At 47.9% G+C, this 14,743-nt stretch overlaps 1 protein-coding gene across 1 annotated transcript in view; it reads left to right on the top strand.

Annotated features, from left to right (window-relative positions):
* Positions 1 to 14,743, top strand: part of UCK2 (uridine-cytidine kinase 2) — a 51,425-nt gene that overhangs the window by 19,987 nt on the left and 16,695 nt on the right. Inside the window, exon 3 of the mRNA XM_040359743.1 lies at positions 1,692 to 1,788. Coding sequence (XP_040215677.1) covers positions 1,692 to 1,788 — 97 coding nt within the window. The remainder of the gene's footprint in view (positions 1 to 1,691; positions 1,789 to 14,743) is intronic.

Consider the following 14,743-nt stretch of genomic DNA (forward strand, 5'->3'; position numbering starts at 1 on the left):
AAGTAAAAAAAAAGGCTATACAACCGCTTTAAACTTTCACTTTTTAATACTTGGTTGCAGATCCTTTGCAGTCAATTGCAGCCTGAAGTCTGGAACGCATAGACATCACCAGACGCTGGGTTTCATCCCTGGCGCCAGGCCTCTACTGCAATAGTCTTCAGTTCCTGCTTGTTCTTGGGACATTTTCCCTTCAGTTTTGTCTTCAGCAAGTGAAATGCATGCTCAATCGGATTCAGGTGATTGACTTGGCCATTGCATAACATTCCACTTCTTTCTCTTAAACTCTTTGGTTGCTATCGCGGGATATGCTTCGGCCATTGTTAATCGCCACTGTTAAGCGCCGTCCAATGAGTTCTGAAGCATTTGGCTTTATATGAGCAGATAATATTGCCAGAAACACTTCAGAATTCATCCTGCTGCTTTTGTCAGCAGTCGCATCAATAAATACAAGAGAACCAGTTCCATTGGCAGCCATACATGCCCACACCATGACACTACCACCACCATGCTTCACTGATGAGGTGGTATGCTTTTGATCATGAGCAGTTCCTTTCCTCCTCCATACTCTTCCCATCACTCTGGTACAAGTTGATCTTGGTCTCATCTGTCCATAGATGTTGTTTGGCAAACTGTAATCTGGCCTTCCTGTTTTTGAGACTCACCAATGGTTTACATCTTGTGGTGAACCCTCTGTATTCACTCTGAAGTCTTCTCTTGATTGTTGACTTAGACACACATACACCTACCTCCTGGAGAGTGTTCTTGATCTGCCCCAACTGCTGTGAAGGGTGTTTTTTTCTTCACCAGTGAAAGAATTCTTCGGTCAGTGAATCATTCGCCCCCCCCCACAGTTGTTTTCCGTGGTCTTTTGGTGTTGCTGAGCTCACCCGTGTTTCTTTTTAAGGATGTTCCAAACAGTTGAGTTGGCTACACCTAATGTTTTTGCTATCTCTCTGATGGGTTGGTTTTTGTTTTTTCAGCCTGATGGCTTTCTTCACTGATGGTGACAGCTCTTTGGATCTCATATTGAAAGTTAACAGCAACAGATTCCAAATACACATTGCACACTTGAAAGGACCTTTATCTGCTCCTTGTAAATGGGATAATGAGGGAATAACGCACGCCTGGCCATGGAACAGCTGAGCAGCCAATTGTCCCATTACTTTTGGTTCTTTAAAAAGTGGGAGGCACATATACAAACTGTTGTAATTCCTACACCGTTCACCTGATTTGGATGTAAATACCCTCAAATTAAAGCTGAAAGTCTGCAGTTAAAGCACATCTTGTTTGTTTAATTTCAAATTCTTTGTGGTGGTGTATAGAGCCATAAAGATTAGAATTCTGTCCCTGTCTCAATATTTATGGACCTGACTGTATATATTCAATTTCCTGACTATCATTTTTGGAGGCCCTGATGAACCAGGACAGTGGGGGGGGGGGGCTCTGGCACTGTGAGCACTAGTGATGGGATGGCTGCACTCAGTTATGCTTGTTGCAGTGATCAGAAACACTAGGGCAGGCTGGCACTGCGATCTGTGAGTGTACATGCAGGCTGCAATGTGTGTGTGTGTGTGTGTGTGTGTTACACAAAGGTTGCATCAAAGTTTGTAGGAAGAGCTGGCATAAGTGGATTTTCTCGCACCATTATGGTTAATAAATGTGGTTGCCTATATCTCCATCTCTAATTTCAGATGCCTTTGACAATGAACTTATCTTGAAAACTCTTCGAGAAATCATGGAGGGGAAAACTGTACAGATTCCAGTGTATGATTTTGTTTTACATTCAAGGTATTTATAACTCGGTTGTCACTGTAGTGGGTGGATATGTACTCCTTCCTTTTTTCTTTTTTTTTTCTCCCTTTTCCTGCAAAATGGTGGTGCCTTGAAATGTTTTATTATATGTATGTCTTGCCTTTTACACTAATAGAAAAGTGATTGGCTGGTTTCTTGTCTGCTCCATCAGGGTAGTAAGGTTGTTGTCTGTAACGGTTCGTTCAGATGAGCGCTGACACCCATCTGGTGTGCAAAGGTCCTTTTTTTTTTTTTTTTTTTTTTTTTTTTTGTGTACAAGCAGAGGTAGATGCAGTAGCTGCTTGTCAAAAACTTTGATCCATGCACCCACTCCTGTCAGCATGTCGAACGCTCGTTGTCTGCGTTTTGGCTAAATGTGGCCGTGTCCATGCAAGTGCACTAACCAAGGGAGCCTGCATGCAGGATGGGTCTCGGTGCCCATCTGAACAAAGCCAAATGTTTTGGCAGGTGGTAATTTTTGTTTTCTGACACCTTTTAACAAATTGTGTTGCAAATTAGGTGTTTTTGCTTGGTTATTTACCTCACATGTGCTGGTTTTTGTTCAATTTCAATATACTTCACAAAAGGCTCCAAAATAAGTATTTCTCTTATCGTCCATGGACGGACACAGCTCCTTAAATTTTGACAAGTGGGTTATGTTCCCTGTTTACAGGAGAGGACTAGGCAGAAACATGTTAAATAGTTAAATACATGTTACATTAACAGAGTTGAACAGCCCCGCCCAGGGGGCGGTCCCTCCAGACATAACCCTCCTCACTGCAGCTTGCAGCCTCAGTTTCGTTCTGCCTAGCAAAGGAGAAGGACGTATGGCTCCCTTTGGGCCCAGCGCCCTGAGGAGAAATTTTATTTTATTTTACTTTACTTTTTCTTGAAGAATCTTCTTTCAACTGTTGGCTGAGAGACAGGCTGGATATTATAGATCCTTGTAGTCTACTCAGTCCGACCAGCAAGCGTGGGCACACCTTTGCAAAGAGGCTTGGTCTGCCACGCCATACCTCATGACTCCTGAGGTGGCCGGTGAGCTTTGCTCCGAGGTCCACATATGACTGAGCTGTGGTGTTGCCTCAATCACAGTGGACCGGGCCGACAGCTACCTCCATTGCGGTTGTAGGTCTGTCAGGAATGCGTCAGCGAGTCCTCGCTCGGACGGGTAAGTACAGTCCCTCCTGCTTCGGTGGGTTGGTACAGCTGGGCATTCCTGGGGTTCGGGGGTCCCTTCCCCTTACTTCCCTGCTCCTTTCCCTTGCTGCATTGCTAACATTGCCGCTGTCAGGGGGGAGGGGGCCTTCCTGAGGGGACTGTGTTATCTGGCCTGTGTTTTTTTTTTTTTTTGTATTGGGCTTTCCTGTGAGGTAAAAAGCCCTGTGATGAGCACAGATGTTTATGATTATACTTCAGCAGACACTGACTGATTGGTGACACCTGTAATGGTTTTGCTTTTTATGCTGTATCTGTGTCTTATCCTTAAATAAAACAGCCCTATGAGGCTTTTCCTGTTTAAACACAGGTCCCTGCAAAAGTTACCTCACGGTTCTTTTCCTCACAGGCAGCGCTGGGCAGTCTCCTCCTGAGGGAGTCCCCTGGTTACCCCTGGTCAGCGCAGCAAGTGAGTGAGAGGCCCTGAATAGGGCTCTAGGAGCTTTTGTCTATTTGTATGGACAGGTGTGCATATTATAATACACACTATATGTAAATATTGGAGTCAGTATCTGGGTCCTTCCCCACATGCTGGTGGTGGCAGCAGGTGTTAGCACCTGTGATTCCCACAGAGTTTTTATTGTTAGTCCTGGACACAGTTTGTGCCAGGGTGGGGGTGGACTGCGGGCGGGCGGTAAAAGAGTGCCCCCTTCCCCCGTTATCCCCTGGGGAATGCTCTGTTATGGAGCCATGGACTAGGTACCTAGTTAAAAAAAAAAAAAAAAAAGGCAGAATAAGGCATTTATGGGTGCGCTTTTTACTGCTGCAAGGGACTCTCCTAAGCTGCATAGTGCAGCTGGGTTTCCGCTGAGGGCTCGGTCTTTTTTGGATCACACAAATCAGACCGCTGTGTAGGTTTTTTCCTTCTGTGCCCTTCTTTGATATTTTCTGAGATGCAGAATGAGAAAAGCCACTGAGGGCTTTTGTAGTCCCTCACCGCCGGGCGGGAACCCCTACTTGTATGGATCTGACTGATAGAAGATCCGAAGTACTGACCCGTTCCATGTTTACCATGCTGGGGTCTGGCTTGCGGCCTATTGTGGCCACTACACTGGGGTCTCAGTGGTCGCTGGCGCTATTTTTTGGGAGATTTTTCAATTACATTGAAAACTCCCATTGGCGCCCATTTTGTCGTAGCCACGCTATGGCGCAGCTTACATTGTGCTGGCCTTTTTCCTGTGGCCGCGTTCTGAACGCTCGGCGGCCATCTTGGAGTAGTCCTGACCCCTAGTGCTGTATACAACTCACAGAGTGAGCATTTGGCACCAGACAGTGGAGGAGCACCGACTCTCTCCTGAGGTTATTAGCCTAGCGGACCAGCTGGTCCAGGGCCTCATATAGGTCTGTGATGCTTCATTGAATGCTGCGCCCTTGTTATCCAGGGCGTCTGTTTCAGAATGGTTTTATGCACACGGTGGTGTAGTGCTTAACTCCATTACTTGGCAGCAAAAGAGTCATTGGTTCGAATCTGCACACTGACGCCAATCTGCACACTGACGCCAATCTGCCTGGAGCTTGCATTGTCGCTCCCTGTGTCTGTGTGGGTTTCCTCCGGGTACTCCGGTTTCCTCCAAAGACATGTGTGCATACACCTACATAATATACATACACACTATGTGTGTGTATTATTTAGGGGCAACCCTCCCAGGCCGTCAAAGGCCCAGCTGGGGGACTAATCTGTCCCTGGGTGCATAAGCTGATCACGCCGGCACCCAAATCCTGCCAATGTATATAGCCTTCCCTCCCTGTCTCTAGGTGGGAGGGGCGGCTTGCAGGTTCACAATTCAGTGAAACCTCCCTGCTCTCCGACTAGTGGGTCTGCGAGGTGGTCTCTTCGGAGTACTAGATAGGGTTTCCTCCTATCCACAGAACAAAGTTCTGTCCTTGTGTCTTCCCCTCCCGGCACGTCGGTCTGCCTTGGGCAGTGTGGGATTTGCTAAGCTGCAAGGTAATTTTACCTTTCCTGCAGGACGAGAGTTTTGGGGTTTTCTATGGGCCTCAGGCCCTAAATACCTTTGTGAACGTCGGGTAGTTCCGCATGGAATCCATTTGTTCGGTGGTAGCTGCGCTTCATCCGGGGGATGTCCTGACGTCCTCGGACATCAGGGACGCATACATGCATGTCCCGTTTTGCACATGTCACAGTGTTTTTTTCTGTGCTTCGTGATGAGAGAAGGGTCTCTGTCAGCCTGTGGCCCTCCCTTTTGATCTGGCGTCAGCACCATGGGTTTTCAGCTAGGAGCTCGCACTTATTTGAATTTTGTTGGGACAGCGAGGCTTTGCCTCATTGGCTACTTTGACGACTTTCTTCTGAGAGCAGCTTCTGTCTCCGACCTAGTGGATGGGTTATTCCCATTCAGACCCTCTGAAGATTCGGGTGGATGTTAAACGTTTAGGCCAGAAAGTGTAGCTCAGTGGCAGCAAGCCTGCCCTACATGTGTGCGACCCAGGGTTCAAATTATGGGCATGCTAGGTTCCGACTCAGCGTTGGAGTATCTAGTGTTGATCCAGACTCCTCAGTGGCAAAGGTCCTTCTTCCCCTGGAGAAATTGCAGACTCTTCAGTCTGCGGAGAAGGTATTGGCATCACGCAATCGGTCTTCTCTCCGGGCGCCTGCTGGTTCAGGGTCTGTGGGTAGCCTCCTTCAAGGTGGTACTGTATGCCCAGTTCCACACCCTGGTTTTCCAGTGGAACTACTGTCCAGGTGGTAAAAATCTCTTGTCTCTGAAATCATTAGATTCCTGTGCGCCACCTAGTCAGAGTCTCTCTGAGTTGGTGACAGAGATTCCCGACTCTTCGGTCCGGGAAGTTGTTCCTTCCTTCCAGTGGTCGGTGTTTACGACGAATGCCAGCTCACGGGTTGTGAACCTGGAGGTTCACAAAACTGGGGGGTCCAGTCGGCCCTGAGTCGCTGGACTTGCGTGGACCTATGACCACACCTCCTTGAATGTGTCTGGTCTCGGTAGCTACCCAGGGTCGGGCCTGGCTAGTGCCTGGTGGAAGACCGCCTGGGAATACCAGGTGCTGTCTACTGTTCATTGTCCTACTATTTTAGGCGATCAGGCTATGCTTCTCCTTGTGGTCGACCAATCTGGTTTCAGCCGGACAACGCCACGGCCGTGGCTTCAGTCTACCATCAGGTATGCCGGCAGGCAGACTACTGGAGTCGCCAGATGCTGGACCAGGGCGACTGGTCTTTGTGCTTGGGGTGTTTCGGCTCCCTTGCAGGAGGTGAGCCTCACATGGCATGGATCTCCTGGCAGCTTGTCTCCGCCGCAAGGGTGTCAGTTAGTGGCCAGGTCTAGTGATCTTGTACAGACGCGTCAGTCGCGCTGGTGGCCCTGTGTTGTCTGTATCGGTGATTTTTTGCCATTCCTCCATGGTAGTTGCTTCCTCGGCCGCTCCACAGAGTGGATGCTGAGGAGATCCCGATGATTCTAATCGCTCCAGATTAATCTCGGCGTCCTTGGTACGCTGATATCGGGCGCCTGGTAGCGGAGGCACCCTGGCTATTGCCAGGGCAGGAGGTTCCTGTCTCAAGGTCCCATACTTCCTCCTGTTGTACAGTCACTGACTTGCTTAACATGGTTATTGGAAGCCAGACTTTAGGTGACCAGGGTCTGTCTGACTCGGTCATCTCAACAGGGCACCGTAGTCTTCTTCCGGAGGATCTACCGTCGCACCTCTCTTGGTGCGAAGGGATGGAGTGACGTCCACGGGCGTACTTTCAATGTCCAGGGTCCTGCTGTTTTTAAAGCTTGGATTGGATCTAAAAATTGCTTAAAGCACCGTTTGGGGGCAGATTTCAGCCTTGGCTGTGTTCTTTTAGTGGCCTTTTTGCGGCCCGTTCCCTGGTGGGTCCCCTTTTGTGTGCAAGGGGTTTGTCATATACTTTCCCCTCTTGGCCCATCTCTTCCCCCATGAGTTTTGACTCTGGTGCTCTCGGTTCTTCAGGAACCTTCCTTTTGGAAACATCAGAGAGATTTTCTCTTGACACTATCTCAGAAGGTGGCCCCTTTAGTGGCCTTTACCTCTGTTAGAGGGGTTTCTGAGTTGGCGGTCTTGTCTTGCAAGCCGCCATGCTTGATCCCCCATAAGGATTAGGTGATGGTGCGCCCGCGACCTTCCCTTCTTCCGAAGGAGGTTTCGGCCTTTCATACTTTAGGCGTGGTACGCGCTTTGCGGGTATACCAGCCTACTACGGCTCCATTTCGGAGCTTCTGACTCTCTTTTGTGTCGGTGTATGGTCCACAAAAGGGCCTGGCGGTCTCGTCGACCACCATTTCTCGGTGGATCGGGCAGGCCGTCATACAGGCCTATGCTCCTAAGGGCGGGCCCCCCTTTCCGGTCACGGCACTTTCGACCAGGGCAATTGGTGCTTCCTGGGTTTTTTTTTTTTTTTTTTTTCCCGACATCATGCGTCGGTCTCACAGGTGTGCGAGGCGGCGATTTGCTCGTCCGTTCACGCTTTTTCCAGAATTTACATGGTTGCTGTGAGTGCATCTTATGATGTTTTTTTTTCAGCCGCTAGTTTTTGCCGGCGGCTGTTTAAAGTTGCACCTCCTCCGTTGAGGAGCTCTGCTTGTTTTGGGGTGAAGTTAAAATTGTTTTTACTGATATATTTCCCACCCCTCGTTTTTTGACACTGCTTGGGGACGTCCCACTTGTCAAAATTTAAGGAGCTGTGTCCGTCCATGGACGATAAGAGAAAATAGGATTTTTTGTACTCACCGTAAAATCCTTTTCTCTGAAGTCCATGGACGGACACAGCTCCCACCCCTCCTTTTTAGGTTTGTACTGCTTGTTACGAACTGAGGCTGCAAGCTGCAGTGAGGAGGGTTATGTCTGGAGGGACCGCCCCCTGGGCGGGGCTGTTCAACTCTGTTAATGTAACATGTATTTAACTATTTAACATGTTTCTGCCTAGTCCTCTCCTGTAAACAGGGAACATAACCCACTTGTCAAAATTTAAGGAGCTGTGTCCGTCCATGGACTTCAGAGAAAAGGATTTTACGGTGAGTACAAAAAATCCTATTTTATTGGACTAGCCCATATTCACTTCACCAAGCCTAGTGAATGATTTGAGGCTATAAGGTATCATTCACTTTGCAAAAAAATACCTAATCGTACAGTATGCAAGGGGGGAAAATAGATTTTTGCTTGCATTTGGATACCGGTAATTGAAGGCAGCACCACTTCACCTCAATGATTGAGCTGAGAGGTAAATTCACTTGGTGAATTTTTCTCTTTGCATCCCCATGTGGTCCGTTTCACCTTTAAACCAATAAATTAGTGACTTTAAGATGCTAGCTTCAGTATATTAAAGGATGTTTACTTTGTAGAAAAATAATGCACATCCTTCCTTCTTTTTATATATAATTTTTTTTTTTGTTTTCCCCCTTTTTCCTGCCTGACCAAGGCTACCATTTTTTCAGATGAACAGTAAAGTGCAAATTGACTTGAAAAGTTACTATAGGTGTCCAATCGCTATATATTCTATAAGAAAAAGGGCCATGGAATTGATGACCTTGTTGCTTTGGTCACTGGACCTTGCTTGGGTGCTCAACTTGGCACTTGGCACAGCGCCTGTAGTTAACCACAGGGTGCAATACAGGTCCAAGGCTGTGGGTCCATCCCTATGGAATGAAGACCCATCCAAGGGTATACCCACTGTGATGGGTGAAACCTGGACCCTATATAGGGTCCAACATGGACAGGTAAGACAGATTACTCTGTATCTTTTGAACTCTAATGGAACCCCACAATCCGAGTTTAGTATATTTGTTAAAGGAAACTGGGACTGGTTCGTTTTTTTTTTTCTCTCCACCAATCCCCCCCCCCCCCCCTTTTATATATTTTTTTTATTTAAAGATGGATTCAGTTATAAACTTGCCAGTCTAGCAGGTACATATGTGCATTGTAGGTGGAAGCAGCTTTACATAATACTACTCCTCTGCACTGAGGACCTGTCATTACATCCTGCTGCCTCCTGGCACTGACGCCCTACTGCCTTTCACCAATATCTAGTCTTCAGTTACCTGTATTGCAGCATGTGCCCCATCAGACTCTCCTGCGGCTTCCTTGGCACAGACACTTATTCCTGTCCAACTCTTTTGTCCTGTCTTTCTTTAATACTTTGCTCTGGTTGACCTATTGTTTATTTAATCTGATCTGAGAGGTGGCAGATGTGGTCAAGTGTTGGCAGTATGTTGGGTTGCAATCTACCTTTCAGATGGCTGCAATCGATGGGTTGTCAACCCTTGCCCTATATCATAAAGAAAAGGCTAGTGGAGCAAATTTTGGGGATGAAATCTCATCTTAAAGGGGTTGTAAAGGTAAAAAAAAATTCCCTAAATAGCTTCCTTTTACCTTAGTGCAGTCCTTCACTTTCCTTTTATCCTTCGATTTTGCTTTTAAATGTCCTTATTTCTTCTGAGAAATCCTCACTTCCTGTTCTTCTGTCTGTAACTACACACAAATGCGAGGCTTTCTCCCTGGTGTGGAGAAAGCCTCTTGAGGGGATGAGCAGAATAATCGGGACGCTCTCTACTCTGCAGATGGAGAAAGGAGCTGTGTATAAGTGGGTGTCCTGACACACCTGCGCGCCCCCTCCCACCTCAAGAGGCTTTCTCCACACCAGGGAGAAAGCCTCGCATTACTGTGTGTAGTTACAGACAGAAGAACAGGAAGTGAGTTGTTTTTATTTTTTTTTAAACCTTTACAACCCTTTTAACACCTTGTATTTTGATTTTTTTTTTTTTTTTTTTTTTTTTTTTACCAGTGTTCGTTGAGGTTTTACAGATGACGGCAATTCTGATTTGCCAATATTACATTTTAAATGAAGATCGGCTTTCTATCGGTTCATATAGAACAAGTTGCTTGAAGTCAGTCAGCTATCCTTCGTTCTGTGACTCCTGTGTGTTTTTTTTTTTTTTTTTTCTTTTTTCAATCGCTGAATCTCTGCTCATTAACAGCTTAACGACCGCTGCATGTATATGTACGTCCACAGAATGGCACGTACAGGCAGATGGGCGTACATGTACGTCCCTGCCTTTCCGCGGGTCGGGGGTCCGATCGGGACCCCCCCCCCCCCGGTACATGCGGCGGTCGGAAATCGTCGGGGATGAGGGCGCGGCTATTTGTTTCTAGCCGCCCCCTCGCGATCGCTCCCTGGAGCTGAAGAACAGGGAGAGCCGTATGTAAACACGGCTTCCCCGTGCTTCACTGTGGCGGCTGCATCGATCGTGTGATCCCTTTTTATATGGAGACACGATCGATGTCAGACATACAGCCACACCCCCCTACAGTTGTAAACGCACACTAGGTGAAACATAACTCGTTCAGCGCCCCCTGTGGTTAACTCCCAAACTGCAACTGTCATTTTCACAATAAACAATGCATTTTTTGCTGTGAAAATGACAATGGTCCCAAAAATGTGTCAAAATTGTCTGAAATAATGTTGCAGTCACGCAAAAAAACGCTGATCGCCGCCATTAGTAGTAAAAAAAATAATAAAAATGCAATAAAACTATCCCCTATTTTGTAAACGCCAAAAAATTTTGCGCAAACCAATCGATAAATGCTTATTGGGATTTTTTTTTTTTTTTTAATCAAAAATAGGCCGAATACATATCGGCCTAAACTAAGGGATAAAAATTTTTTTTTCATATGTTTTTGGGGGATATTTATTATAGCAAAAAGTAAAAAATATTGCATTTTTTTTTCAAAATTGTCGCTCTATTTTGTTTATAGCGCAAAAAAATAAAACGCAGAGGTGATCAAATACCACCAAAAGAAAGCTCTATTTGTGGGGAAAAAAGGACGTCAATTTTGTTTGGGACCACGTCGCACGACCGCGCAATTGTCAAAGCGACGCAGTGCCGAATCGCAAAACCTGGCCTGGGCTTTTAGCTGCCTAAAGGTCCGGGGCTTAAGTGGTTAAAGACAGAGCTGAACAATCAGCGGTCTTTTGGTCTTGGTTCTTAAGTGTTGTACACCCTACTAATCGTCTTTTCGTTCATCCTAGCGGGTTGAATAAAGAAAAGCTTGACAGTTCAGGTCTGAGCTGCTGTACTAACAATCTGATGTTGGTACAACAATCCCCCCTGCTGTGCTACTGTATTCTGACAGGGGGACTGCCCTCCACCAGAACACTCAAATCAGTGTGCTTGTACACTGAGCGCAATGAACGGGAGCCGGTCGGCAGACCTTTTTCAGTCATGACCTGTCGTACCAGCTGCCACACACAAGTCAAATGTTGGCTGTTTTCTATTGAACTGGCCAATGCAACCCAACGTTAAGCCAGTGTGTACAAGGCTTTATTTCGAAGCAGCGAAGCAGCTGTGACAGATGCAGCATTCTATTAATACTGCATTCACCTAGATAAAACCTTCTCAACCTTGTTTCAAAACATACCTATGACACTGGGTACAAAATGATTTATAACCTTCCGAATGTTCCAGTGAGCACTGTTGGGGCCATAATCAAAGTGGAAAGAACATTATTTCTTTCGTTCATGGACGGACACAGCCTTAATCTTGACAAAGTGGGTATTGGCCTTCATTCAGGAGTGACTAGGCAGAAACTTATAGAAAGTGTTAAACGCATCACACACCATACAGTATCGCCCAGTGGGCAGTCCCTCTGGGTATAACCCCTCTCTGCATCTCGCAGATCTATTTTTTTTTTTTTTTCTGCCTAGCTAAGGAGAAGACATGGCTCCCTTTGGGCCCATAGGCCTGGAAATCTATTCCAAATTTTTTTTTTTTTTTTTTTTTTATTGTTCCTGTGATCTACGATCAACCGCCGACTGGGTGACGGGCTGGATCCCAGAACCTTGGATCCAAGCAATCGGCTCAAGCAAGAAGTGGACGGCAGCTGTAGTATACTGTTCCAAGGGTGGTGAGTCCTCTGGGGGGGGGGAACCCTTCGTCTCTCACAGCTAGAAGGGTGGGTTGTTGTACCTCGCCTTGGAGTCATTGTGGGTGTCGGGTGCATGGCGTCAGAAGCAGACTTGATGCCCATGCACCCGATGTATCGTACGCTATGTCTGCAATCCTAGATGCTTTTGTTGGGAACACGTAGATGTCGCCCCCCCCCCCCCCCCGGGGACAACTCTGATGCGGAGCCAGGTCCAGCTACGGCTCTTGACCCTGGCTCCGATGTGTCTGAGCATCGGCCGGACAGTGAGGATGACTCCAGATCCGGGTCAGCACGCGGATCTTATCACAGCAGTGCGAGATACTCTAAAAATGGAGCCTGCGGAAGCAAGAGGCTTTGGTCCCTTTTTTTATTTTTTTATTTTTTTTTGTGTTCTGTAAGCCGACCCGCACTGCTAAGGTGTTTCCTTGTGTGCCTTATCTAGACAAACTTTTATACAAGGAATGGGACCAACCACAGAAGGGGTGTGTGTTGTTTTTTTTTTTTCCTCCTCTGTCCCTATAAATTGGCGGTGCGTTGCCCTCCTAGAGGATTGTTTCCTGAAAAAATGGACCTCCCCTCCGATAGTGGACACTCCTGTCTCCAGACTAAACAAGGTAACCATGATTCCGGTGGAAGGGGCTCCTGCTTTCAAGGACCCTGCGGACAAGAAGGCTGAGGCGGTCTCCCGCAACCTATACACTGTGGTGGGCTCGGCTGTGCGCCCAACGATTGGGTCCCTGGATGGGCAAAGATGCTGCACAATGGGTTAAAAGCACGTCAGGCTCCCTCGGACGAGGTAGCGCTAGCCGACCAGTTGGTACAGGGCCTAAAATTTGTCTGCATCAGCCTTGGACACTATTCCTCTGCTGGCCAGCGCCTCAAGCTATATGCGGTGGTGTTAAACCATCTGCTCTGGCTAAAGTGTTGGTCTGCGGACCAATCTTGCAAGAAGACCCTGATGGATTTGCCCTTTAAGGGCGACAGACTTTTTGGAGCATCCCTGGATGACATTATTAAAAATGCCACAGGGGGTAAGAGTGCGCTACTCCCACAATCCAAAAAGGTAGGGAGACACGCCGTAGGCAAGGGCCCACCTTCACTGTGCACATTTTATTTATTTTTTTGTCCACCCAGCGCATCCAGTAAACGATCCCAGGCCAATAAAGCGCCTGCTGAGGGACAGAAGCGTCCCTAGTTTCGCAAGCCCAACAAGCCTGCGAACAAATGCACGTCCGCATGAAGGTTTGCCCCCCACCCATCTCTCAGGTGGGGGGTCGTCTTTGTGACCCGGTGGACATCGCAGATCTCCAACCGGTGGGTTTGCAAAGATTTTATTTTTTTTTTTTTCTCAGGGTACAAGAGTTTCTCTCTTGCCCACCAAACAGATTATTTTTTTTTCCTCCAGCAGCAGCCGACCGTCGGACAGCCCTGTTTGGCGCAGTTCAGGATCTGCTGGTACGCCGGATAATCATTCCTGTCCCAGAACAGGAACGATTTCAGGGGTTTTACTCAAACCTGTTCGTAGTACCAAAGGAGGGCATTCGCCCAATCCTGGATCTCGGGGGTCTCAATTGCTTTGTGAAGGTACAATGATTCCAGATCGAGTCGGTTCGTCCTGTTGTCGCTGCCCTCCATCCAGAGTATTTTCTGGCATCCTTTTGACATCAAGGACGCATACTTGCAGGTCCCCATATGCACCAGGCATCAGATGTCTGCGCTTTGCAGTCGGAAGACCATTACCAATTTGTGGCTCTCCCACTATCGTGGGCTACTTGGACGATCTTCCTCTGAGGGCCACTTCAAACTCAGAATTGGAGGTGAGCGTGTCTATAACCTGTCAGACCCTCCGAGATTCTGTTGGGTGCTGAACACTTAGGAGTCAGTATTGGTGCTGACTCAATGCCTAGTGTATCTGGGGTTGATTCTGAACTCCTCAGAGGCAAAAGTTTTCCTCCCTGTGGAAAGGTTGCAGACTCTTCGGGCTGCTGTGCGGCAGTTGACATCCCAAAGATGGTCATCGCTCCGCTTTTGCATGAGAGTCCTGGGTCTCATGGTAGCCTCCTTCAAGGCAGTACCGTATGCTCCATTTCACACTCGAGTGTTGCAGAAGGAAATTCTGTCCAGATGGGACAAGTGCCCATCGTCCCTGGATTGTCAAATCTGGGTGAGCCACCTAGTCAGGACCTCCCTGGTTTGGTTGACATCACCGGCACTTCTGTCCGGGAGGTCGTTCCTTCCTTTTCACTGGATGGTGGTCACGACGGACGCCAGCCTTACCGGTTGGGGGGGTCCAGATGGCCCAGGGTCACTGGACTCCGGAGGAATCCCACTTGCCGATCGATGTCCTGGAACTCCGGACAATCGGGCAATGCCTCTCCACATGGTCTCAGAGGCTACAGGGGTGTCCAGTCAGGATCCAGTCTGACAATGCCAAAGCGGTGGCGTATGTCAACCATCAAGGAGGAACAAGAAGCTCGGCTGCAGTGTCGGGAGGTCGCCCACAGCCTGAGGTTGGCCGAAAGGAGCGCGTCTGCCGTATACATTCCGGGCGTGGACATTCCAGATGCTGGACCAAGGACAATGGTCTTCACCCGGAGGTGTTTCAGCTTCTTTGCCAAAGATGGGACACGCCAGACATAGATCTCCTGGCGTCTCGACTCAATCGGAAGGTATTGAGGTTTGTGGCCAGGTCAAAAGACAGATGCGTTTGTGGCACCGGCTAATGAATGCCTTCCCCCCCCCCCCCTCTCCTGAAGCTCCTTCCTCATCTGCTTCGCAGAGGGGATCCCAAAAATTCTAATTGCGTCCTTGG

Source organism: Rana temporaria, chromosome 7, assembly GCF_905171775.1.
Source record: "Rana temporaria chromosome 7, aRanTem1.1, whole genome shotgun sequence".
In the NCBI taxonomy this organism is placed as follows: domain Eukaryota; kingdom Metazoa; phylum Chordata; class Amphibia; order Anura; family Ranidae; genus Rana; species Rana temporaria.